This window comes from Bos indicus x Bos taurus, chromosome 28, assembly GCF_003369695.1.
Source record: "Bos indicus x Bos taurus breed Angus x Brahman F1 hybrid chromosome 28, Bos_hybrid_MaternalHap_v2.0, whole genome shotgun sequence".
Taxonomy (NCBI): Eukaryota; Metazoa; Chordata; class Mammalia; order Artiodactyla; family Bovidae; genus Bos; species Bos indicus x Bos taurus.
Window position 1 is genome coordinate 39170510 of NC_040103.1, and position 26128 is coordinate 39196637.

Sequence of the window (26128 nt, forward strand, 5' to 3'; positions counted from 1 at the left end):
CCATCCAACCATCTCTTCCTCTATTGTCCCCTTCTCCTCCCACCTTCAATCTTTCCCAGCATCAGGGTCTTTTCCAATGAGTCAGTTCTTCGCATCAGGTGGCCAAAGTATTGGAGTTTCAGCTTCAGCATCAGTCCTTCCAATGAATATTCAGGACTGATTTTCTTTAGGATGGACTGGTTGGATCTCCTTGCAGTCCAGGGGATTCTCAAGAGTTTTCTCCACACAGTTCAAAAGCATCAATTCTTTGGTGCTCAGCTTTCTTTATAGTCCAACTCTTACATCCATACATGACTACTGGAAAAACCATAACTTTGACTAGATGTACCTTTGTTGGCAAAGTAATGTCTCTGCTTTTTAATATGCCATCTAGGTTGGTCATAACTTTTATTCCAAGGAGGAAGCATCTTTTAATTTCATGGCTGCAGTCACCATCTGCAGTGACTTTGGAGCCCCCAAAAATAAAGTCTCTCACTGTTTCTACTGTTTCCCCATCTATTTGCCATGAAGTGATGGGGCCAGATGCCATGATCTCAGTTTTCTGAATGTTGAGCTTTAAGCTAATTTTTTCACTCTCCTCTTTCACTTTCATCAAGAGGCTCTTTAGTTATTCTTCACCTTCTGCCATAAGAGTGGTGTCATCTCATATCTGAGGTTATTAATATTTCTCCCAGCAATCTTGATTCCAGCTTGTGCTTCATCCAGCCCAGCGTTTCTCATGATGTACTCTGCTGCTGCTGCTAAGTCGCTTCAGTCATGTCTGACTCTGTGTGACCCCATAGATGGCAGCCCACCAGACTCCCCTGTCCCTGGGATTCTCCAGGCAAGAACACTGGAGTGGGTTGCCATTTCCTTTTCCAATGCAGGAAAGTGAAAAGTGAAAGTGAAGTCGGTCAGTCATGTCCGACTCTTAGCGATCCCATGGACTGCACCCTACCAGGCTCCTCTGTCCATGGGATTTTCAGGCAAGAGTATTGGAGTGGATTGTCACTGCCTTCTCCGATGTACTCTGCATATAAGTTAAATAAGCAGAGTGACAATATACAGCCTTGATGTACTCCTTTCCTTACTTGTAATCAGTACACCTATACCTTATATAACATTGTACATCAACTATATGTCAATAAAATAAAAATTACTGTTATAACTTTTCAAAAATTAAATAAATAAAGTACGTTTTTCCAGCCACAGGGCCAAGCCCGAGGGGATTGAACAAGAAAGGTTTCGGCTAATGGGGCCTAAAAATTGCCCAGCATTCTAGGACTGCTCATTAACCTTCTCCTTGGCCTGAATCCCTATCTTGCTAACAGTAGATGGAGGGGGTCTGCTACAGGGGGATGGAGGAGGGGTAGTCTGGGCCCCCCTCCCGCCCCACTGCCCTCGCCCCTGCTGGGAGCCGGTTCCCTTCAGCTCTGCACCCACTAATTGGTCTCATTAGGAGGCGGGCGGGAGGCTCCAGCGGCGCCGATCCGAGCTGTGTCATCCGCTTAGCGCCCTTGCACTCCCGCCCGCGCCCCCTCCCGCCGCCGCCGCCCCCGTCGTCAGCTCTGCACTCGTCGTGCGCCCAGGGCATGCTCCGCGCTCCGGAGCCCGGCCTCGGCTGCGGGGAGCCGCACCACCCGCCCGCGGAGACATGGGGCGCGGCCCGCCGGCCGTCCTGGCCCCGTGGATGCTGTTCCTCAGCCTGGGTGAGTGGCCGCAGCGTCCAGCGGGCCCGATGGGGACGAGAAATGGGTGCCAGCTCCACCCGGGTGGACCTAGGGACAGCGCTGGACCTTTCGCTTCCAGAGTGGGGCTGGGGACCGGGGACGGGGACGGGGACGGGGACCGGGCGGGGGGAATGGGAACTCTCGCTGCTCTTTGCTTCTTCAGAAGCAGTTTTGGCGGCTGCACTGGGGGCTGTGGGAGGGTATCCCCACTCCCCGTGTGACCTTGGCCAGGGACCTGTCCCTCTCTGGGTCTGCCCACCGATGAGGCTGAAATCGGCCGCTGCCTAGGTCCCAGACACCCCAGATGGTGCGTGTCCCTGGCAAGTCCAGCCCAGTCCGAGCGCACGGGCGGTGGTAGCCGCGGGACCTGGTGGGTGCGCTGGGATCGGGGAGTGGGTACCGCCTGCCCACTTGTGGGGCCAGACGGCGCGACCAGCGGGTGCGAAGCTGTCCCTCCGCGTTCCCAGCGGTCCTGTGTCTGTGTTCTCTCCCTAGCTCAGGCCAACTTCGCCCCCCACTTCTTCGACAACGGGGCGGGCAGCACCAACGGAAACATGGCCCTGTTCAGCCTCCCGGAGGACACGCCGGTGGGTGAGTAGCCCTGGCGCCTGCCCCGCATAGTCTCCCAGAGGAGCGGCCCACGTTCCCCTGGACACAGGGACCGAACCCTTGACTCCTCCGAACCTATCGGGAGGCCGAGCGCCAGGCGGCAGGCGCTCCCGGGGCGCCCGGTTTGCGCTCTGAATCCCCCGGGGCTGTAGCGGGAAAGGTCTCCACGCAGTCGTGGAGACCCGAGCCCGGGCAGTTCTAGAGATCCAGCCGCCAGCCCAGAGACATGACCAGCCCCAAGAGGTAGGTGGAGGTCGCCAGATCCGGGGCTCCTGACCCTCTGTATTTATGACCTTGAACAAAGCACTTACTCCCAGAGCCCCATGGCTTCAGGCTTTAAAACGGCCCAAGAACAGTGAATTCACTGGGATCTGCAGAGATGGGGGAGGAGGAGGGAGATTCGCACTTCCTCTCCTTCACTGGATGGGCAGAACCCTGAGAATAAGGACAAGCGCCTTTTCTTGTGTAAAGTGTACTAAGTGTAAGAGGAGCACCTGCTGAGAATTCTCTGAAGAACTCGTCCAAGCTGGGGAACACTGCTGCGGTTGGCTCTCCGCTCCACCTTAATGACTCCTCCCTTTTCCCTCCTCCGCCATCCCCAGTCTTGGCTCCAGGCAGAGACCCTAGAGTTAAACCCAGCAGCCCTGAAGCCCTCCGTAATCTATATTCTAGATTACAATCTGTAAAGCAGTGGCTACTGCCTGCTAACTGATAGCTGGGAAGAATAAAGAGGAAGAGAGGGAAGCAGCCAGTGCTCAGCGTGTCCCCTCTTCTTCCAGGCTCTCATGTGTACACCCTGAATGGAACAGACCCGGAGGGAGACCCTGTCTCCTACCACATCAGCTTTAACCCCAGCGCTAGAAGCGTCTTTTCAGTTGACCCCAATTTGGGGAACATCACCCTGATTGAAGAGCTGGACAGAGAGGTAGGGGGACCTGGGAGGAACATTGCCTGCAGGTGTGCAGACGACCTCGGTGGGCTGGAAGGTTCCCTCAAGAGCATCCTTGGAGAGGTCTCATAAGTCACAGAAAATTCAGCCAGCAGATCAGCCCTGGTTTTAAGGGCAGGTCTGACTTGGGTAAAAGTACGACCCTCTGTGCGCTCTGAGCCTGCGGGGGACAGGCTGTGTTTCTCTTGTGAGACCCCATGCCAGGCAGGGGAGCCAGCTGCCTGGACCCCAGCTGTGGGGTGCTCCCAGCAGACTCCCCCAGCCCAGAGAAAGGAAACGGTGGGGACACAGCAGAGGAGGTGCGACAGTGCTGCCCCTGCCTGTCAACCCAGGGCAGGACCAGGGGACCTCGACACCCTTCCTCACTGAGGCCCCTCCGTGTCCCGGGAAGGGTTTGAGACACCACGGACCTGGATCTCTGAGGAACCGTAGGATACAGACCAGTGCAGCAGAGATGAAAGGGAGAAAGAGGAAAATTTTTAAAAGGATGAAAAACCCCTTCCTGCGTCCTCCAGCATACCAGTTAGCAACTCTCCTAGCAGGAGGGTGCAATCTGTTGGCACCCAAGCCCCCTGAGTTTATAACTCCTGATGGGTTAAACCCCAAACCTGGTCTCAAGCATGAGCGTGGCCAGAGGTAGCGGAGGAAGCTTTTGGCCACCTCGCCCTGCTCCAGGGCCCCTCTGATGTGCCCAGCTTCAGGGGTCCTCAGGGCACCTCCGACTCCCGGATCCTCACTCTGCCCTTGTGCTTCACAGAGGGAAGATGAGATTGAAGCCATTATCAGCATTTCTGATGGGCTGAACCTGGTGAGTGCACACTGCAGCAACCCCCCCCCCCACACACACACACACCCACTCCACCCCCCTCACCACCGCCCCCCCCCACCCCGCCTCTGAGCACTATGCCCTCCCCCAGGGGCTGGGGGTGGGGGCTCCCAGATGAAGTCCAACAAAATCTGCCCCAGTGAGCTCTTAGGAGAGAGGGGATGGAAGGGAGAGAGCGGGAAGAGACAGACCTGCCTGCTGCCCTTCTGACGGAGCACCCCACATTCCTCAAGCAGCGCCTCCTCTATCCTGTGCCCCCTCACTCCTCCAGCCTGGCTCTTGGCTCCATCCTCATCGCACAAGCTGAATACCTGGGCACGCATCCCTCCTCCCTACCTCTTCCTACACAGCTTCCACTTGCACCAATCCCTTTTTAGTGCTTCTCAGATAATCCCAGGGGCTCCCCTCCCTCCAAGGCTCCCAGACCCCAATCTGGAGCCACCACTGTGCAACACAGTCCTGCGTGGCCACAGTCCCCTGGCTCAGAAGGTGCTACCAGCTGCTCCCCACTACCCTCAGGATGGAATCCTAGTTTCAGACTGGCATTCGGAACACCCTCAGCCTCAACCAGCTTCTCTCCCACATTCACCCTACCAGCCGTCTGGCCCTAAATCTGCTTCCATTCTGTTCTCTGAACTCACCTGGCTTTTCACTTTGCATTTTGCCCCTGCTGCTGCTGCTTCCTGACATACCTTCCACCCCCTTTTCCCTCTCACCCGACAATGGCTTGCTTCCCAGGCCTCCCTGGTGTCCTCCACTAGGCTGGGTCAGATGCCTCTTCTCGGAGCCCCTGGATGCAGCCACCTAGACCGGTGCCTTTAGCTAGGTTGGGGTGCATGGTGCCCCCAGAGTCGTGCGGTGCAGGCCCTTGCCCTCAGCTCCCAGCATGTCGCTGTTGTCAGGCTGAATGATAACACGCTTGTACATGCTGATCTTTGCCCACCACTCCACCCTGCAAATTTCATACCGTCAGACAGAACACAGTGCTTGGCGTCAAGTAGTTGCTTAATAATAATATGTGCTTCATGAATGACCTAAAGAGGGAAGGAAGAAGGGAGGAAGGGAAGGAAGGAAGGAAGGGGGAAGGAAAGGGAGAAGGGGGCAGAGACTACACCCAGGGTGTTAGAGGACATTGTTCCTTTATCACCCAGAAAGTCTCACTCTCCCAACTTCTGTCTGCTTTGCCTCTTTTCAGGTGGCGGAAAAAGTCACGATCCTAGTTACTGATGCCAATGACGAGGCACCCAGGTTTATCCAGGAGCCCTATGTTGTCCAGGTTCCCGAGGTGAGCGAGGGGCCCCCGAGCAGTGTTGATGGACTCCCACCAACCTGTGGCCTGTCCTCCGGACTGACCTGTGACCTGGCCAAGGGGAACTGGGCACCGGAGGGAAGAGCCCCTCCATCACTCACTAACCTCTGGAGACCCCTCCCCTCTGTGTCCTCCCCGCCACCTCCATTGCCGTCCCCTCATACATTCATTATTATTCCAAAGGAATGTTTATTTACCATTTTCCATTAGAATTTTAGTGTACTCTTATTGTGGAAGTGTGAAATATACAGACAAGTAGAAGTATAAAGAAGTATAAAGAGTTTAAAAGACCACTCTTAATCCCTGCAGCTTGAGACAACATTGTTAAATTTGGGGGAATCTCCTTCTCGTCAGTTCTGTGATTATAGGCTCTTGATTTCTGTTTGTTTTACATAGTTGTAACCACTAAACATATGCTTTCTGCAGTCTCTTTTTCACTGAATTTATAACATAAGCATGAAGTTGTAATCGTGAAGTTGGGGTACCTAACATTTTAATAGCTTTCCAGCATTTACTGAACTATTGCTTTATGTCTGGATATTAAAGGTGCTTTAAATTGTTGCCATCATAAGAAACATCAAACTCTGAACTTAAAAGTTCCTTTTCTCTGATGGGAACGACTTGAAATTGCTAGGTCAAAGCGTGGGTACATGTGAGGCATTGTCAAATTGATTTTCCAGAATGGAACCTGTTTGCCTTTACCCTGGAAGGTGGGAAAGGGTATGTCTCCTGGTTCCTGGCCCACACTGGGGATTCTTGCAGTTTTAGATGTCTGCTAATTCAGTAGGAGAAAGCTATTCTTTTTGGCTCTAAGCTGCACGTATGTGACCTCTGGTGATACTGAATATGCCCTTGTTTATTAACTGTTTCCAGTCATTTCATATGTAAACCCTTGGTCTTCTGGGAGCCCTAGATTTTTCTTTGCTCTTTCCCTGAAGCTGTTTTCAGAAGGAGGATGTCTGTGTGTTCCCCCTCTCCTGACCCCACTTTGACTCGAGTGTCTCCTCCACCAAGGCGCCTCCTCCTCTTCATGCTCCCTGGGTCAATGGCCGCCTTTCGCCTGTTTTTAGCCCTCACTCCCCTGACCCCACCTTTCCATGCCCCACACCCCAGCTCCCTGAGCTCCTGTCACTGCTCCTGGGACTGACCCTCTGTGGCTGTGGCCCCTCAGGACACACCTTCTGGGAGCAGTATCGCCAGGGTCCGAGCAGTGGACAGGGACACCGGGTCTGCAGGGAGCGTCACCTACTTCCTGAAGGTAAGGTGGGATGCTCAGGAAGTAACCAGGGGCCTGGGCTGGTGGGGACACCTGGATGGCCTCCGCCTCCATCCATCAGGTCAGTGCCTCAGCGATTCCCAAAGATTATCAGAGATGGTGCGTCCCATTCCAGCGAGGTCTCTGTACACTCAGATGTGGGACCAACAAGTGGGGACACGAGACTGGCCTGAGCAGAAGCCATCTTCCCCTGACTGGCACATCCTGGCTCCCACTAAGCTGACCTGCCTTCCTTTCCCCAGATTTCAGGACCCTCACCTCACCACCGGCCAATCCCTTCCCCAGGAGATTGGGCATTTGGTACCCACACAGAGTAAAAGAAACCTGTCTGGGCCTAGAATTGTCAAGAGGAAAAAGGGAAGGGGAGGCAGCTCTCAGGAGGAGCAGAGCTGTGACACCCCCTCCCCGCCCTTGTCCATCCAATGCACTCTGTTAAAGGCAGAGACCCCACCCCATGTCTCCTGCCTCTCCCCCAGCTCCTCCAGAACCCATTGCCCTCCACCCCACAGCTGCTGTTTCCACAGCTCCTCCTCTTCTCTCCACTTTTAATCTCTCGCTTTCACAAATTTCAAGGTAGTATAGCTCAGTGGTTAGAAACCCTGGCAACACCCCTGGGCTCCACGGGTTCTGGAGAGATCCCACCACTTCCCCCACACAGGGGTTCAACCATTATGTGACTTTCCTGCTCAGCTTCCTCACGCATTGGGTGGGAAAGATGAAAGCACATCCTCATTGGATTGTGAGGATTCTGTGTGAACGTGCTAAGTCGCTTCAGTCATGTGCAGCTCTGTGCAACCCCGTGGGCTGTAGCCCGCCAGGCTCCTCTGTCCATGGGATTCGCCAGACAAGAATACTGGAGAGGGTTGCCCTGCCCTCCTCCAGGGGATCTTCCTGAGCCAGGGATCGAGCCTGTGTCTCTCATGTCTCCCGCGTTGGCAAATGGATTCTTTACCACTGGTGCCACCTGCGAAGCCCGTTGTGAGGATTAAACCCATGAGAAGCTCCAGCAACAGCTCTTGACCCACAGTGACCCCCCCTTCAGATCAAAGATCACCTCCTGTCCCCACCTGACCTTCCCCACCCCCACCCAGATGCTGCCTGGCTGACCCACAGTCACTTAATGGTGGGGTTGGAAGATCCTAAAGGTTCTGTCTCTACAGCTTTCAGCCCACACCTCCTCTAGGTTAGAGCATGCTGCTGACGTTTCCACCTGGGAACTCTGGGCCAGGGTTTAGCCCCGAGCTGGGCCCTGTTGTTTTCCAGCTGAGGCCGAGAGAAAACCTGAGGCCCTGCTGGAACATCTTGGTTGGACTGAGGGAGGGGGAGGGGAAGGCCTGAGCTCCAGGAAGGGGGACTCTGGAGACAGGAAAGCCTGAGTGCCCTGAAGTTGCACCTAAGCCCCTAGGCCGGAGTTCCTGTGACAAAGGATGGTGAAGACTCCCTTTCAGTAAGCAGAGCGGGTGTTCCTGGGCCCAGCCTGGGCCCGCCCCAAGGCCCAGCCTACCCCTCGCTCTTACAGAATCCGCACCCCACCGAGTTCTCCGTGGACCGCCACAGCGGGGTGCTGCGCCTCCGGGCCGGGGCCATCCTGGACTTCGAGAAGGCCCGGGCCCACTTCGTCACTGTGGTTGCCAAGGTAACAGACAGGGAGGAATGGGAGCATCCAGGCAGTCCTCAGCCTCCGTCGGGGGAAGCTGCCCTTGGATGGGAGCAGTTAGGTTCTACGGTGGAGGGGATGGACGGTACCACCGAGGCGGGAGTGGGGCTGCCGCTGCTCGGGATCTGTGTTGAGCAGACCCTGCCGGACGCAGACGTATTCTTCAGGGACGCTGGTGTCTGTGGGTGGGAGAGGGCGTATTCCCTCTCGGGAGAGGGCGTCCGCCCCCTCAGGACTGACAGGCCAGCCTGCCCTCTGTAGGCCCAGTGGCCACGCCCTCACATCCCACACAGCCTGGCCTCTGGGCACCTCCGTTTCTCTGTCCAGGCTCGTCCATCCTGCCTCTGCCTGTGTGACCAATTACCCACCCTGAGCCTCAATTTCCTCATCTGCCCACCCCAAAACTTGACTAAATTCCTCATATTTCTAAAGTGTGTGGTGTAGGGTTTGCAACTCAGCAAGCATTCAAATGAAGTGACTGCTCTTCCCCTCGAGGGCAGGAAACCCCAGCCTTCCTTCTAAGCCCCTGGTTTTCTTTTCCAGGAAAGTCCCTGCTGGTCACAGAGGCCGCAGGGCAGCCCCCTCAGTCTATGTCAGGAGGCCTGAGCCAACCCCGCCTGCCAGCTTCCCCGTGAGGGCTGGCTTGGTGGGTGCACACTTCTATGATGTACCCTCATGCGTGGGTCCACCTCATATTCTTTGAAGATTCTCAGGAGACTTTGCGGCTGGGCTCCTGGCTGGGAGGAGAGATTTTGGCCCTGACCCCCTCCTCCTCTGCTACTCTTCAGAGATGATCTCCCTGGAGAGAAACCTAACCCTCTTTCCAAAGGAACACTTTTGAGCACCTGCTGTGCACTGGCTGAAGACCTTCATGCGTTATCTCATTTAATTTTCCTAACACCCGTAGGAGGGGGAAAATTATCTCTAAGTGGCATAGAAGCACACAGAAATAGGGCGGGCAGCTGGCCTCGAGGCCAGTCAGTGGCAGGAGCCAGATTCCACGGGAGTCTGCTCGACTCTGGAGCCCAACCTCTCTTCCCTCTCTGATTCTTCTGCAGGATGGCGGGGGAAAGCTGCGAGGGGCTGACGTGGTGCTCTCGGCCACCACTGTGGTCACGGTCAATGTGGAGGATGTGCAGGACATGGGCCCCGTCTTTGTGGGCACGCCCTACTATGGCTATGTGTATGAGGACACCCTTCCGGTGGGTAGCTGCACCCCTCAACCCATGGCACCTCCAGATGCCTCCCGCCCTGTCCTTTGCACTGCCCAAGGGTCCCCTGGTGGAGATGGTTAGGCTCAGCCCAGGCTTGCTCGCCTCACATGGAGGCCAGTTCTGGATTCACTGACTCAGGCCACACATAGGCCGTTAAGGGGGAAGAAGAAGCTGCTCGTGTGTGGAGCACCTATTGGGTGCCAGGGCTGTGCCAGGCATGTCTTCACTCATCCACACTTACCCCAGCCTGGCTGCAAGTGTCAGCCCTTCCAAAGGGCTGTGAAGAGAGGCTGGGAGGAGAGCTGACGGTTTGGTTTAGAGGGGCCTTTCCCGCACCCTGCACAGGAGGTGAGGCGCCAAAGTTTTGCTTCCTTTCCTCCAGGCCGGTAGCCTGAGGCCCCTTGGGCCAGTCGTCCTCCCACAGTTTGCTGCTGCATCACCCTCGTCAGACATCACACGCAGGCCCAGCTCAAAGGCTGTCTTCAGCCTCTGCCCCTTTTGGCCCCTCAATTTCCAACCCTGGGCCTGGCATCCAAGGGCCAGCCTGCCCTCCACCCAGGAGCCAGCAACGTCCTTTACTCAGTCCAGCCTGTCTCCCCACCCCACTCTTTTCCCTTCTCCTGGCATGTGGCCATGGGCACAATGCCCCCTCATCTTTCTCAACTCAGCCCAGGTGCCACTTTCCCCTCTATGGTGCACCCATGTCTTACTATGCCCCCCAACCAGACCATGAGCTCCCAGCCAGCAGGGGCTAGGCTGGAGTCAACTCTCACGTAGCTGGCCGCAGTTCCAGAACTATCCGTGGAATGGAACTGCATCCTCTAGTCTCACTTCCCCAGTTTCTCATTATTTCCAACACTTGCTGAGCGCCGCTTATGTGCTGGGTCCAAGCTGAGAAACCACCTTTCCAAAAGTTGCAAGTTGAGTGGAGGAGCTGGGCAGAGAGGGAGAGAGAAAGGCCGGGCTTCCCCCATGGGGGCCGTAGGGCAGAGCCAGGGGGAAGCCCAGACTGTCCTGCTGAGGAGCTAAGGGGGAAAGAGATGCCATGAATAGGGGGAGAAGACAGTCAGGAAGCAGCCATGAGCATGGGTAGCCCTCTGGGGTGAAGGGTCTGCCTAGGGAGGTAGGAGAGGGTGGCAGGCAGGGCTTGAGCAGGGCTTGTCAGTTGAGACAGCTTTCCAAACCTTTTGAGCAGCTCCTGCAGCTGCAGGACAAAATCCTAGTTCCTGGACTTCACACTGGACCTCCTCTGCCTGGCCCCTCTCCTGGCTCTCCCTTCAGGTGCCTTTGAAGGCCAAAGACAGATGAGGCAGCAGGTGTGAGGCTGGAGATTGGGCAAGAGAGGTGAGGCCTGAGGGTGGTGTGTCGGGGAGGAGGCTTGTAAGAGGTGTGAGGAGGAGGCCCAGGCAGGAGCCCTGAGTGTCCCTGGGCAGCTATGTGCCAAGCCATGTGGGGGGCAGGCAGCAGGGCTCAGGCTGTCCCTCCAGCCCTGGGAGGCCAGGGGGCTATGAGCTCCCTGCAGAGCAAGGATGGGGCCTGGCAGAGGCCTGACTCTCGAGTGTGGTGGCACCTCCCCTCTGTGATGGGAGCAGTATCTGGGGAAGGGAGAAGCCCAGCACCCCCCACCCCCGACCCCTGACATTGGCCTCAGGCAGCTGCTCCTGTTCCTCCCAGGGCTCAGAGGTCTTGATGGTGGTTGCCATGGATGGAGATCGGGGCAAACCCAACCGTGTTCTCTACAGTCTGGTGAATGGTGAGTCTGGGGCTCATTGCTGGGCTGTAGGTACACATCCCTGGGTGAGCAGGGTGAGATCCCCAGTCTCTGTGGGTCCCAGTTTCCTCATCCATAGGCCAGAAGGACAAGGTGCGTGCAGAGGAGAGGCTGGGTCCCTCCAGGAGGCGGCACGTCTCCTTGGGCATCTGCTCTGGGCCCTGCTTGTCGTTAAGTCCAGTACAGGGAGTGGCGCGTTGGGTGGGTAGGGGCAGTGGTGTTGCTGAGCGCAGCACAGGTGGCACCAGCTCACGTTCCCTCACGCTCATGGCCGTACGCTCGTGATAGGAAACGGTGGCAAGCTTTCTTACACTCTAAATTGCTACTGTTTTTTCTCATTCCTTTAAATGTTTTGGCTTAGAGCATACTATTGAATTAAGTGAATTAAATACAGTGATGATTCAGGGTGTCCCTAATACTCACCCTGTGTATGGATGAGAAAAACTGAGGCTCAAAGAAGCTAAATCATCCCAAGTTCCCATTGGGCTTGAGTCTGCTGCCTCCTTCCACAGTTGGGCAACAACTTGGCAGGAGGAGCCAGCTCAGGGAAGGCTCTTCAGCCCTCGGTAGCTGGCACCCTCCAGGGGCCGCCACACCTGGTGCCTGGCCCCACACATGCACACGTCACCATGCCCTCACTCAGATACCGTCACTTCCTCTGACCCTGTCCCTGGGACATGCCTGCCGCACACTCCCCTTCCAGCAGCTCACACACGTGCACACGTGCACACATGCCCACCGTCACAGACAGGCTTCTCTCCCAGGCACGCAGACCCCTGACTGCCTTCCCTCCCCTCCACAGCTGCAAGCCTGCACGCAGCTACCACACACCCAGCCCACCCCGTCTCCTCTCCCATCTTCTTGCCTCTCTCTCTACTCCTGCTCCTCCTCCAGTCTTTTTCTTCCTTCTTCCCATTATTTTCTCTCCTCCCTCCCCCTTTTCTTATCTCCCTCCGTTTGTACCTCTTTATTTCTCCTTTCTCTTTCCATCACACCTACCCACACACCACACATGCATGCATGAGAGAAGCAAAATACTAGGGAACCTGGGAGCCGGAAAGTAGTGACTTGAAGTCCCAGCTCTGCACTCACTGTGTAACCTAAGACAAGTTACTGAGCCCCTCTGAGCTCAGCTTCCTCACTGGCAAGACACGGATAATAATACAGGAGACTTGAATGAAATACCCTGTGAGGCCTGGCATAACTCCCCTGCGCCACCGTGTGGCCTTGTTCAGAACTGCAGGGCACATCTCTCTCTGACAGGAAGTGATGGAGCCTTTGAAATTAATGAGACGTCGGGAGCCATCTCCGTGATGCAGAGCCCCTCCCAGCTACGGAGAGAGGTGTATGAGCTGCATGTACAGGTACTTCCCTTGGTCTTGGCCTTCTCCACCAAAGGCGATAAGACCCTGGCCGCCCGCCTTACCCCTCAGGGCCCACAGGCAGGGGGAGGAACACCTGCAAGAGGTGGCACCTGGTGTGGGAAGCTGAGGCAAGGCAGAGAAGGCAGGATGGGAGCAGCAATGCCTTGAACGTGGGTAGGACCCAGGAAGCAGAGAGGTGTGGGGAGCATTGGTTGGTTGGGGCGGGTGGAGGCATTGCAAGCGAGGGAAGCTTAGTGAGCCAAGGCTGGGTGTGAAAGCACATGATATACTAGGGGGACAATGAGGAGCAAGTGGGACTTGAGCCAAGAGGCCACATCAGCCTGTAATGCAGAAACAGTTGGACCCCAAGTGGGGGACAGAGGAGCAAAGGCTCTGAATACAAGGTATGGATTTTTCCTGCAACGGGGCCAGCTTTGTGGCCATGCAACCTGTGTGATTACACAGGGGCCGCAATTAGAAGTGTCCCACGCTGGGCTTAATGCTTTGCTCTTGCTCTCTTGAAATTCTTAGCAATTTTCTAGCAAGGGGCCAGCTCTTTTCATTTTTCACTGAGCCTGCAAACTATATAGCTAGTCCTGCCCAAGAGCAGTGAAGAGCCATGGAAAGGTTTTGAACAGGATCAGAGTCTTGTAAACGCTCACTCTGACTGCTCACTAAACTAGAGGGATTCTCAGATTCAGAGAGCTTGGCAAACAAAGATTTCCAGGGCCCACTGCGGGGGATAGGAATGTGGTGTGTCTGGGGGACACCCAGGACTCGGCATGTTTTGAGCTCCCAGGCGATTCTGGCACTAGTTCCGGGCTGGCATCTGAAAACCCTGGTCCCAACTCGGGTTTGAAGGGAATCAGATGAGGAGCAGGGCAGCAGAGCCATCAGCCCAGGTGATAGATGGCGAGGGCCCGTGGGGGTGAGGGAAGGTGGGATGGGAAAAATGGACAGGCTGCGAACTATGAAGGAGGCGGACACCACGGAACGTGGCTGTGAGGGGTCGGGGAGAGGAGAGGGAGGGAAGAAGCCAGTGTAGATCCACACCATCAGAAACACAGGAGGGGAGGCAAGTTGAATAGGACAGGCATGATGCGTATTGGTGCCTCGGGGACATTCAAGTTGAAAATCCACACCTGAGTGTACAGGTTTGAGCTTCAGACAACATCCACATGCAGGTAGCTGTGAAAGGCTAGGAGGGAATGAGACTGCCCAGAGGAGGGCTGGGGGGAGAGAGGAGCCAGTAGCTGGGAACACCACTGCTGGAGCATCCCGACTAAGAGTGAGGAAGGGGGAGGAGCAGGTGAAGGAGAGATGGGGGTCAAGGCCAACCTGCAGTGTGGAGTCACATTAGCCGAGGGGACGGAGCACGCGGGAGGGTGAGGGAGAGTGGCCACGCCACATGCGGTGTGGGGATCGGCGTGAAAGCGTCTGACTTGGGGACAGGTCGACAGCTGAGTGGGAGGAGAGAAAAGGAGGCAGAGGAATAAGTTCTAGAAAAGAAGAGTGGGGCTTCCCTGGTGGCCCAGCAGCGGGGACTCCACCCTTCCCATGCAGGGGTCATGGGTTCCATCCCTGGTCAGGGAAGTTCCAAATGCCTTGGAATGTGGCCAAAAATAAATAAATAAATAAATTTTTTAATTAAAAAGAAGAGTTATGAAGCAGCTAATGTATGACAGAGTGGAGTCCGGGAGGGTGATTAGAGGACAGTAATTTGAAGGCCAGAGCCTGCTTATAGGAAGGGGGAGGGAGCCCTTCCAGGCCTCACGTGACATTTGCTACATGCCCTTGAGGTACCTGTGGACACTCAGCCCTGGCTTGCAGGCTGAATTAGTCATCCACGCTGCATCACCCCACCTACCTTCCCTGCAGCCTCCCTCTAGCAAGTGGACACAAGGGCAGAATATGGCAGAGCTAGGGTTTGAACCTGTGTCTGGCTACAAGAAGGGGGCGGTATGATGCAGTGGAGAGGGCACTGACTAAGGAATCAGACGCATCTTCTAGTCCAGCTGTGTGACCCCTGGTGACCACCTGACCCCTCCCGCCTCATCTGTAAAACAGGACTAGTAACAGTACTAAGTTTCCTAGGACTGTTGTAATGTATTACCACAAACTTATTGTCTTCAAACAACACATATTTAAACACTGCAGCTGCTGTGGGCAGGAATCTAGGTCAGCTTAGTTGGGTCCGCAGTTTCAAGGTCTCTCACATGGCTGCCAACAGATATTCAGCCAAGACCAGGTTCTCATCTGAAGGCCCAACAAGGAAGGATGAGCTTCTGGGCCCACACGGATTTTTGGCGGGATTTACTTCCTCTCGGGCTGTTGGACTAAGAACCTCTCCAGCTGTCGACTGGAGATCACCATTAGTTTCTCGAAACATCAGAGAAGCTGCCAACAGGGCTGTCTGCTTTGCTAAAAAACAGAAGTTATGATCTAATCTAATCACAAAATGATATTTCATCACCTCCACTATATTCTATCAGTTTGAAGCAGGTTCCTAGGCCAAGCCACACTCAAAAAGAGGAGATTACAGGGACTTCTCTGGTGGTCAGTGGCTAAGAGTCCATGCTCCCAGTGCAGGGTGCCCAGGGTTCAATCGCTGATCAGGGAACTAGATCCCACATGCCTTGACTAAGACCTGGTACAAACAAATAAATTTTCTTTTTCTAAGAAAAGAGGAGATTACATGAGGGCATAGATACCAAGAAGCAGGGATCACTGGGGCCGTGCTGGAGTCAGCCTGCCACACAGCCGTAGCCACCTGTCCCTACCCAGGTGACTGAGGTCAGCTCTGCAGGGACTCCAGCTGCCCAGGCCATGGTGCCTGTCACCATCCGGATCGTGGACCTCAACAACCATCCACCGACATTCTATGGGGAGAGTGGACCCCAGAACAGATTTGAGCTGTCCATGTATGAGCACCCGCCCCAGGGGGAGATCCTTCGGGGCCTCAAGATCACCGTCAATGACTCAGACCAGGTTTGTGGTCCTGCCCTCCACCTGTCTTCCTGAAAACCGCCGGGGCCCGAGGCCCAAACCTTTCCTGCTGATGTCACCAGGGCTGGAGGGTCACAAAAGGAATGAGGCAAGAGTGGGTAACCAAGAGGGAGAGGAGGGAGGGTAGGTAACCAGAGACTAGCTGCATGCCCTAAAGATATTCACAATCAATTAAAAAGAAAAGCCAGTCAGAAAAAAGCACCTCTGGGAGTTTCCTGGTAGCCTAGTGGTTAGGATTCCCGGCTTTCGGTGCCAGTGCCTAGGGTTCAACCCCTGGCTGGGCGATGTCCTGCAAGCCATGCATGAGGCCTTAAAAACTAAAAGCACCTCTGTGTCTGACCCTCCAGACACTGTGACTGTGTCCTGTGCCCAGCGCAGGGCTGGGCTTTCTGTGCTTGTTTTTTCGTTTAGTCCTCATAGTTCACTCAGCTTTTCTGATTCTTGATCACCTCTCCTAAGAATACTTACCTCCCAGGGTCAAGGGCATGCAAAGTCTCCTTGCACAGCATGACTCTATAATGAGGTTCATTCTCATTCATCTTCCCTGTTTCTGCTCTCCAAACTGTTGCCCAGGGAGCCAATGCCAAATTCAACTTGCGGCTGGTGGGACCTGGGGGCATCTTCCGAGTGGTCCCACAGACGGTCCTGAATGAAGCCCAAATCACGATCATTGTGGAGAACTCAGCCGCCATTGACTTTGAAAAGTCCAAAGTGTTGACCTTCAAGGTAAGTGATGCTGTGCACGACCTTGAACGGGGGGAGGGGTGTCACAATAGTACCTAGATTCATCCTTGGGGGTCTCTTGTCGCCCCCTACCCCTCCTAGCCCTACTCTTTCCCTCTGCTCCCCCTTCTGACTTGGGGAGCAATGGGGAGAGGAAAAGTATGATGCGAGAGCTCCCCTCTACTCCACAGCCTCACTGAGCTCCAGTGTCTGTCTACAGCTCTCCCCACGAATGCAAGGAGGAGGGTGGTCCAAAGAAAAAACACCCATGTAATGTGCCATGTGAACAGACCGAGAGAAAAAACTCTTTGATCATCAGGAGAGATGTTTTCTTATTTGCACTCGACATGCCAATTGTTCTGTTAAAAACTTTAGCAAAGGATGAGAAAAGTTCCCTTGCATTTGGAATTATTCAAAATGATAAACACAAAAAAATAATGTATATTTACATAAATATGTAAATAAATATGGGGGTTGACCCAAAAGTTCATTCGGAATTTTCCATAAGATGTTGGATGTTGTGGAAAAATGCAAGCAAACTTTTTGACCAACCCAATATTAATAAAAAGAAAAAGTACTTTGCTGATATTAATTTAAATTGTTATAATTTATAATTATACATGCATACATATTGATAGCTAACATCATACTTAAAAGTGAAATTCTATACAACATTGTTAATCAACTATACTTCAATCAACCAATGAAAGTGAATTTTAAAAGTATTCTTTGAAGTCATAAACAAAATGTGGATACCTGCTGTTACCAATATTTTCAACACTGTTCCTAGAATTAAACGTTATTCCTAAATAAGAAAGGAAATAAAAGGTACAGTCACTAGAAAGGAAGAGATAAAGTTATCATTGTTTTTAGATGATGTGATTGCTTGCTTAGAAAAATCTAAAAGAAATGATCAGAACATTGTTAGATACTGCAAAGTGGCTAACATGATGGATTACAAAGTTAGGTCACAAAATCTAATAATTCTCCTGCATTCCAAAAAAATAGCAATGAGAATAATGGAATTAGAGATCACTTTTATAAGAACAACTAATAGATAAAATTCCTAAGAGTTACCATAACAAGACTGGACCATATAAAGAACAAAAAATGTACAAATTTAACAAAAAGATAAAAGAAGGTGAGAAATACAAAGACAAACCCTGTTCAAAAATGCAAATTCTCATCAGGTTAATAAAGAATCCAATGCCACTTCAATTAAGTCTTACCCAAAATTTCCTTAGGGGAGGACGTAGGGGACTTGACACAATTATACTGGCTTTTATCTGGAGAAACAAACCGATAAGAACAGTCAGGGAATTTGGGAAAAAAAGAGTATGAGGCAAGAATTTGCTCTAACAGATATTAAATTATATTATGAAGCAAAGTTGCTTTAAATTGAAAGCAAAAAAAAAAAAAAAGTAATATGCAAACCAATGGAGCAAAAGAAGCTGGTTCCAATGCAAATGCCAACTCTAAGGAGCCAGGCCGTCAGTTGCCCTGCGGGGTGGGGTGGGGGCGGGGGGGGCGGGGGCGGGGGGGGGGGCGGAGCGGGCGGGGCGGAGTGGGGCAGAAGAGGGGGATGATGTTTGCCTTAGAGGTGCCCCCTGCAGGTGGCGGCAGGAATAGCTGGCTGGCCGCAGAGAAACTGGGAGGCAAGGCAGGTGGGTGCCGGGTGATACCGAGACAGGATGTGACAGGCTCTCTGCAGAGCAACTGCCATCCAGACAAGTCTTCCTTTTCCTTCCTTCCCCAGCTCCTGGCCATTGAAGTGAACACCCCAGAGAAGTTCAGCTCCACGGCGGATGTCGTGATCCAGCTCCTGGATACCAATGACAATGTCCCCAAGTTCACCTCCCACTACTACGTCGCCAGGATCCCCGAGAACGCCCCCGGGGGCTCCAACGTGTTGGCTGTCACAGTGGGTTGGGGGCTGCCCCAGGGACTGGGGGTGGGGTTGTGAGCCCCACTGAAGGGGGCCCTTGTGAAGTCAGACAAACCTGGGCTCCTGTTTGATTCGATAAACCCACATTCATTGGCTGTGTCCTTGGACAAGCTACGTGCCTTCTCTGAGCCTCAGTTTTCCTTCAGTACAATGGGTATAACAGCACTTCTCAGGATGATAATGAGGACACGTAACGATAAGTAGAAGGCCTTCCAGATCTGGTTCCTCCAACGCTTTAGACCTGAGGCGAAACTAGGGCTCCAGAGCAGGCCTCCAGTTCTCCCCAGCAGGGCAATCCTCCCACCCCACCCAAATCCTCATGTGGCCATTGAAAGCAAGAGCTGCCAACATGCCCTGACAAAGGGACCTGGGCCACCGGGAGCTTTCTCTCTTCCAGGCCGTGGATCCAGACTCAGGTCCCTGGGGTGAAGTCAAATACTCCATTTATGGATCTGGGGCAGACCTGTGAGTAGATCCAGAAACGCAGTCAGGGCCTTGGGTAAGGGATTTGGGAGGCTGAGGGTGGAGGAGGATCTGTGCTGAAGGCAGATCTGGGCCGAACGGCACCTGGGCTGGGGAGGTGAGCCTGGGGACCGGGAATGAAGGGCAGCTGTAGAGAGCCCAAGGCAGAGGGGATACACCCGATGAGGTGCATCTGAGAGAAGTAAGGTCATCACCACAATCTGGAGCTGGGGCTCATGGCCCCAGGGCCAGGCAAGCAGTGCTGGGCTAGGGAGAGGCAGGCCATGGGAGGAGAGGGAAGGGCTGTAACTCGGGTGAAGTTCAACATTGATAGTAAATAGATGAGTGGCCCTGCCTCCCTGAGTCAGACCGTGAGGATGTGGGGAGGAACAGATGGGATGCTCAGAGAAGCTGCCCAATGCATCGCCGCCTCTTCTTGGAGGCGGCTCCTTACTGCAGGCACGTGTGTGCACACGTATGTACGTGTGCATGCTTCTGTACACCCTTGCTGCACTCTCTGTGCCCGGCAGCTTCCTGATCCACCCGTCCTCCGGGATCATCTACACCCAGCCCTGGGCCAGCCTGGACGCTGAGGCCACTGCCAGGTATAACTTCTACGTGAAGGCGGAGGATATGGAGGGCAGGTACAGCCTGGCCGAGGTGTTCATCACGCTGCTGGATGTCAATGACCACTATCCCCAGTTTGGAAAGAGCGTCCAGGAGAAGACAATGGTGCTGGGGACCCCGGTGAAAATTGAGGTGAGCTTCAAAAGTGGCCGAGCTGTCATTGTGGCTTGGTCACTGTGCACTTGGCCACCTGCAGGGCCCTCGGAGCCTGTCCTCTCCCTGCCCCGCCCCAGCGGGCTTAGGTAGCTTCCTGCCTTAGTATCTCGGGCCCACTGTGGGAGCCAGCCACCCGTCCAGTACTGTCCGAGAGGATCTGTGGACCCGATGCTGGCAGCTTGTGTATGCTTCTGGTTAGAGCCCCATGGGGACCCTCCCTTCAAGCTTTGCAGGAGTGACTGGCCTGGGGAAGCAGGGTCCCACGGCATTTCCCCATGTGAGCTTCCGACAGGCTAGAAGCCATGACTCAGCTTACCAGGCCGCCCAGCGTCTGGCTGTTGTATCCAGGAGCTGCTAGCCAGATGCTCAGAACCTGGCTGGAGATGCTGCTGCCTGCCGGGCCCCTCCACCCTCTCACCATGGACTGAAGGCTGGCCTCGCCCCTCCGTGGGCACCAACCACATGACAATGCCAGGCTCTGCGTGAGCCCCTGACTCTGGCCATCCTGGATCTGGCACTTCCGGAGTCACTGTGGCTAACTCCTCCCTGCTCCCCTCAGCAGCCACCAGCAACCCCCACACCAGCAGCCTGGCCGTTGCCCTGGCAGTGCCCACTCCCTTCCTCTCTGTCCTTGCTCTGCCCACCCCTGGTGTGGCACTGGCCAGGTGTGAGCCTGGTGCTGGTGTCTAAATGTCCATCATTCTTAGACCAAAAAAAAAAAACCTTTGTTCCTGCAGCTGCAAGTGGCGCTGTGGCTTAAGAATGTCTTTTCAAATATCTTGGACTCCTGAAATAGGCAATGATTTTTAAGGTACTTTATATACCCCTAGTGGTTCAGATAGTAAAGAATTTGCCTGCAATGAAGGAGATCTGGGTTTGGTCCCTGAATTAAGAAGATCCCCTGGAGAAGGGAATGGCACCCCACTCCACTATTCTTGCCTGCAGAATTCTGTGGACAGAGGAACCTGGCAGGCTGCAGTCCATGGGACCGCAAAGAATGGACATGGGTCACAAAGAATTGGACATGACTTAGAGATTAACATTTTCACTGTATACCCCCATGCCCACCTCCACCCAGAATTAACCTCTGAGAAAGAAGATATTATTGCCACTTTACAGATTAAAAAATGGAGGCTCAGGCAGGTGGCATGTTTGGTTGGCCTGAGTTCACACAGCTATCTGCCTGCTTTCACAGCACTGCTCCTCCACTGCTCTGCCTTCCCAACATGGAGGAAGCATGAACCCCAAAACCCAACAGGCTTGACTCTGGACCCCAGCTCCCCTCCTTCTCCCTCTCCATCCTTACTCAAGACGCTCAGCCTCCGGGCTTTTTGTTTCTTACCAGCACTGACTTGAAGGGGCTTGTTCTGAGACTGACAGCACATGTATATAGCCAAGCACAGACCCGGCTCGTGCACTTCCTCTCCCAGCTCCACTCACTCAAAATAGGATTAGGGCCATTTCCCATCAACCCAGCAAACCGCATATGACCTGTCGGTTCAGCCAGGGGACACAAATAGGACCCTCAGAGTCCAGCTCCGCCTATCCCTCCCCGTGCACAGGCCACAGACCAGGACGCAGAAGAGCCCAACAACCTAGTGGACTATTCCATCACCCACGCAGAGCCGGCCAACGTGTTCGACATCAACGCACACACGGGGGAGATCTGGCTCAAGAACTCCATCCGATCCCTGGATGCCCTGCACAACATCACGCCCAGTGGGGACCGCACGTGGTCCCTAGAGGTGCAGGCCAAGGACCGTGGCTCCCCATCCTTCAGCACCACGGCCTTGCTCAAGATTGACATTGTAGACACTGAGGTGAGTACAAAGCCCACATGGAGGGTTGGTCAGAGGACAGCTCAGAGCTCCCTGCAACATGGCCAGAGAGAGAAAGATCACCTTCCTCCAAAGACACACACCCAGTGCTCACAGAGACTACCTGTGCCATCCAACACAGAGGCTTTGACTCAGGTCGAAATACCAGTTTCAACACTTTGTAGCAGTGTGCCTTTGCTAAGTCTTTCCCCTTCCTGTGAAATGGGACTCACGATGCCTCCTTCACATGTGTGTTGAAAGGCAGAAGTAAAATCATGTGCGGTTCTCAGCTCAGTGTCTGGCAGGAAGTCATCCCTTAAAAGGTTCCTAATACACTTGGGCAGATATGAACCCCCCCACCCCCATCAAAGGGAAGCAGTGCTAGCTAATACAGGAGTTCCTCATCCAATCCAGCCTGCATTGTATTTTCTCTGTGTGTGTGTGTGTGTGTGTGTGTTTTTCTGGAATAAAGCCCATAGTTCTCATCAGATTCTCTAGGGGACGACTGACCCCAGAGAGCTTAAAACCATCTGGCCTAAGGGAGCTCAGGGCCCCTCCTCTGTCCTCTGGGCACCTCTCTTCCAGATGCTGTCCCGAAGCCCCATGGCCGCCTTCCTGATGCAGACCAAAGACAACCCCATGAAGGCTGTGGGTGTGCTGGCTGGCATCATGGCCATCATTGTGGCCATAACGGTCCTCATCTCCACCGCCACCTTCTGGCGCAACAAGAAGTCCAACAAGGTCCAGCCGGTGCGGCGAGTGCTCCGCAAGCGGCCCAGCCCTGCACCCCGCAGCGTCCGCATCGAGTGGCTTAAGTTCCGAAGGACCAAGGCCGCTGACAAGTTTGTGCTCAGAGAGGCTCCTCCCAATGAGAACTGCAACAACAATAGCCGCGGAAGCACACCAGCCCCCCAGGCCCCCGCTCCCCCTCCGCCACCCAGCCCGGCACCCAGCGTGGGCCAGGCCCCCTGGACGGTGCCTACCGTCTCCGGCTCACTTGCCCCTCAGCAGCCCCAACAACCATCACCAAAACCCAGGGCCGTGGCGAAACGCAAGGCCGTGGGAAGCCCCGTCCAGTCAGCTCTGGTCTCTGAGCTCAGGCAAAAGTTCGAGAAGAAGAATCTACACAGCAAAGCTTACTTCTAGACTGTGTCCTGTGGCCCCTGTCTCCCCACTCCAGTTGCCCTGATGCCTGGGCCACGCTCCGCAACTCTGCTTCTTAGGGTCACCCCTGTTTTGTACAATGGTGTAACCCCCATAACCAGGGCTCTGGACAGTGCCTTGGGCAAAGGATTTATTTCTCTGGCTACGACTGCAATTGGGAAATACTTCCCCATCACCCAACTCCTTGGCACATGTGCAATGCTCCCCGTACAGCAGAGGCTGGGCAGCAACAAGGAGCCAGATTGACGTCTTCTATTCTCCAACTCCAGACCTCACAGTGTCGCTTGGGTCCTGCTGGGGCCCCAGCTTTCTTAGTTTGGGAGCAGAGCCCTGGCCACACGTGACAAGGTTGACTGGCACCTGGATCCTGAAGCCTCCAGCTAAGAGCAGGAGCAGAAAAAGGCTCAGGGGCTAACTAAGGCTGAGGGTCAGCGAACCTTGCAGGCTGTGGGAAACCAGATGCAGCTAGAGGGTGAGGATGCGCTGAGAATTTGCCGACTGTGGGCCTGCGCCTTAAAGCCACTGGAGGGTGAGGGTGGGGTCTGGGCAGAGACTGGGCGCCCCTGCTATGCCCCCTCGGGACCAGGGGCACAGAGGTATAAGATGGACTCTGTGGGAGTGAGGGCAGCTGCCCCATCCAGGGCTGCCCTGGGCCCAGAGATGGCTGGAGCCAAGCTGGTTGCCCCAGAGACATCCGCAGGAGCAGCAGGTACCCTTAGGAGCTGTCCCGCTAGAAGTCCTTGAGACAGAGCAGGGCTGAGATCTGGGGAGACTTCTGTTTTATCCAGCTCTTCTGCTGATGTGTGATAACCTTGGGAAGGCTCATCCTCTTTCTCATCTGGAAAATGAAGAACGTGAATCAGCCTTATTCACAGGCCTGGGGTGAGGATCAAAACAAGTAGGGGTGATGAGGGCTTTAACCAAGTGCAAGACAGCACAAAAAGGAAGTGTTTTTCCCCTAGCCGGTTCTCCGGGGTGCAGCTCTTCCACAAAGTATTAGGAACCTCCCAGCTGTTCTGCCAAGCACCCGCAGGAGGCGCTGTGCTAGGGGTAGGGTACTGCCACTGATCCAAGACGGCTGGAGCTGGACCATGGCACAGCTTCCCTTCCACGTCTCCTCCCCATCCCCACCTCCCCCAACTACATCCCCCATGCAGCCCAGGCCAGCCGTTGTCAGAAAGAACCAGAGCTGGGCCGCACAGCCAGCCGAAGCTCCATCTTGCCAAGATGACGGAAACGAGTTCCCGAGAGGGAGCGTGATCGCCAGAGGTCACAGAAGTTTGGCGGCAGGAACCTGGTTTGAGGGCTCTGGGCTCCTTAGCCTGTCCCTCTAGTCGGATCGCACCTCCTCTGCTTGTGACCCCCGCCCCCACCAGACGACGTGCAAGCTTCACTTAATGCAAAGAAGTTCCATCTGACTTTAAGGACACTTGCCAAGAGGCGATACAGATACGTGCCTAGAGAGAGAAACAGAACAGTTCCTTGCATTTCACTCCACTCACTCATAACCCCTCTAGGATATGTCTGTGAATTTAACCACAGATTGTATGCGTATGTGGTTTTCTTGATTTCTGAGCTGGTGTTTGGAGGTGTTACTCAAATGTGTTGGTGTGCAAGCTCCTTGCTGGGGTTTCTGCAGTCCACAACTCAGGGTGTATTAACAGCTGGGCTCTAACAAACTAGGAGCCCAGGCTGAACAAATGGGTATGGGTTTCAAGACTAGATTGGATCATGTTTGCCCTTCACAGGGAATGCAGCATCCTTACAACTTGCATGCAGTCAACCTTTTTTGTAAATGATCAATAAAATCTGTTAACCAAAAGCCAACCTGACCTCCAGCTCCTGCCTTTTTTTAAAAAAAATTCTGCCACTCCTGCAGCATGCAGGATCTTAGTTTCCCAACCAGAGATCAAACCTGTGCCCCTGCATGAGAACACAGAGTCTTAAACACTAGACCACCAGGGAAGTCCCTCTGGATCCCTGTCCAACATCAGTGTTAGCTGACTTGCAGAGGCCAATCTTCCTGATAGCCAAGATCAGGGCTGCTGCTTGGTTCTTTTAACGGATCCATCCTCCAACCCCCAGATCTGACTGTGGAAGGCTGCAAAAGTTTTTCCAAATTGCCATGCATACATCTCCAACAAACGCATTTGTGGGGCTTGTCTCCCTGAGTAGTCATGGCCTGGACGGGGCTTTTCTCTCAAGCAGGACAAGCCCCAGCAGGGCTTCCTGGGGAGGAGTAGGGTCTGGAGCTAGAACTAATTATCCCAGCCCAGCCCAGAGAGGGCAAGTGTGGGCATGGAAGCCCACACATGGAATCAGTGTCGTCTCTGGGACAGTGGCACTGGGTTGGAAGCTCAGGAGAGCATCAGGGCCCAAGGGTGGAGAGTGGAGCTCCAGGACAAGCCCGGGAACTTGAACCAAGGCAGAGTCAATCTTTGAAACTAGGCACATGAGCAACTCTTGTGCTGGAAAGTATGGGCAGAGTGCCTCATTGCCAGCACAAGCCATGCTGAGAAAAGAGGAGGAAGATATGGTGGACCCGTAAGGGACCCGCAAAGGTGGTGGCACTGGAGGAGACCCCGGACCAGTGGGAGTGAGTGTGGGCCAGTGCCACTGCAGGGGATGGGGTGGGGGCAGGGGCAAGGGGGTGCCTGGCCAGTCACACTGGGGCAAGCACAATGTTGCACCTCAAGGCAAAGAGCTGGGAGGCAGGGTGACGGGTGGGCAGGCTGTCCCACTCTTGGGTCTCCAGGGAGTCTGTAGAACGGTGTGTGTTTTTTCCTGTGGTTGAGCTCAGACTTTCTAATTATCTGAAATAACATTGTGCTTTACAGTCTGACAGCCCTGAGTCTGAATCCTGGCTTTGACTCCTAAGTGTGACTTGGGGCCAGACACCAAAGCCTCCATGGACCTCATTTTCCTCACCAATACACAGTGCAGAAAATCACTGCTCTGAGGATGACAAGAGCTAATCTATACAAAGCACCTGCCACAGCTTTGTTTCTGCTGATGCCAGCTCAGGAGGCAGGCGCTATTCTTAGCTGTACACGAGGGCATTTGAGGCCGGCTGATGGTCCCCATGCTAGAGCATCATACCCGGACGGGAGGGCTCCTTCTGCTCATCCTTGCTTCCAGGATGTTTTCCACCCTCTGATGGGCCTGGAAACCTCTCCCGGTACTAGGAGAAGAGAGGAGAGTGGACCAGTAGGAAGTGGGAGAGGGTGGGCAGACTCCACATCTGTGACCTTTGCAGCCCTGCAGCCTGCATTTGAGCATCCACCTGCCCAGGGAGTTAGGAATTGATGAGAATGCCCCAAAGAGCACCTGTGGGACTCTGTACTCAGTGGCTGCCCCCAGAGTCTAGCTGGTCAAGTATGGCAAGAACTGGGGAGGAGCCACACTCTCCCAGTTCTCTGGGGGCTGCAGGAATTCTGTTACTCTGAGGACTAGAAGCTTTTTCAAAATTATTATTAATTTTTATTGGAGTATATTTGATTTATACTGCTGTGTTAGGTTCTGCTGTACAGCCAAGTGAATCAAT

General features: G+C 54.2%; 1 protein-coding gene across 1 annotated transcript; it reads left to right on the forward strand.

Moving 5' to 3' along the window:
- Window positions 1-1528: 1528 nt before the first annotated feature.
- CDHR1 (cadherin related family member 1) lies at window positions 1529-24411 on the forward strand. Its single transcript, XM_027530870.1, has 17 exons — window positions 1529-1688; window positions 2205-2300; window positions 3098-3243; window positions 4025-4075; window positions 5289-5378; window positions 6574-6660; window positions 8198-8314; window positions 9394-9537; window positions 11224-11302; window positions 12584-12684; window positions 15469-15672; window positions 16264-16416; window positions 18170-18334; window positions 18756-18823; window positions 19351-19579; window positions 21166-21423; window positions 22006-24411. The coding sequence occupies exons 1-17, from the start codon at window positions 1634-1636 to the stop codon at window positions 22564-22566; spliced, it is 2604 nt and encodes an 867-aa protein (XP_027386671.1). The 5' UTR covers window positions 1529-1633; the 3' UTR covers window positions 22567-24411.
- Window positions 24412-26128: the final 1717 nt, after the last annotated feature.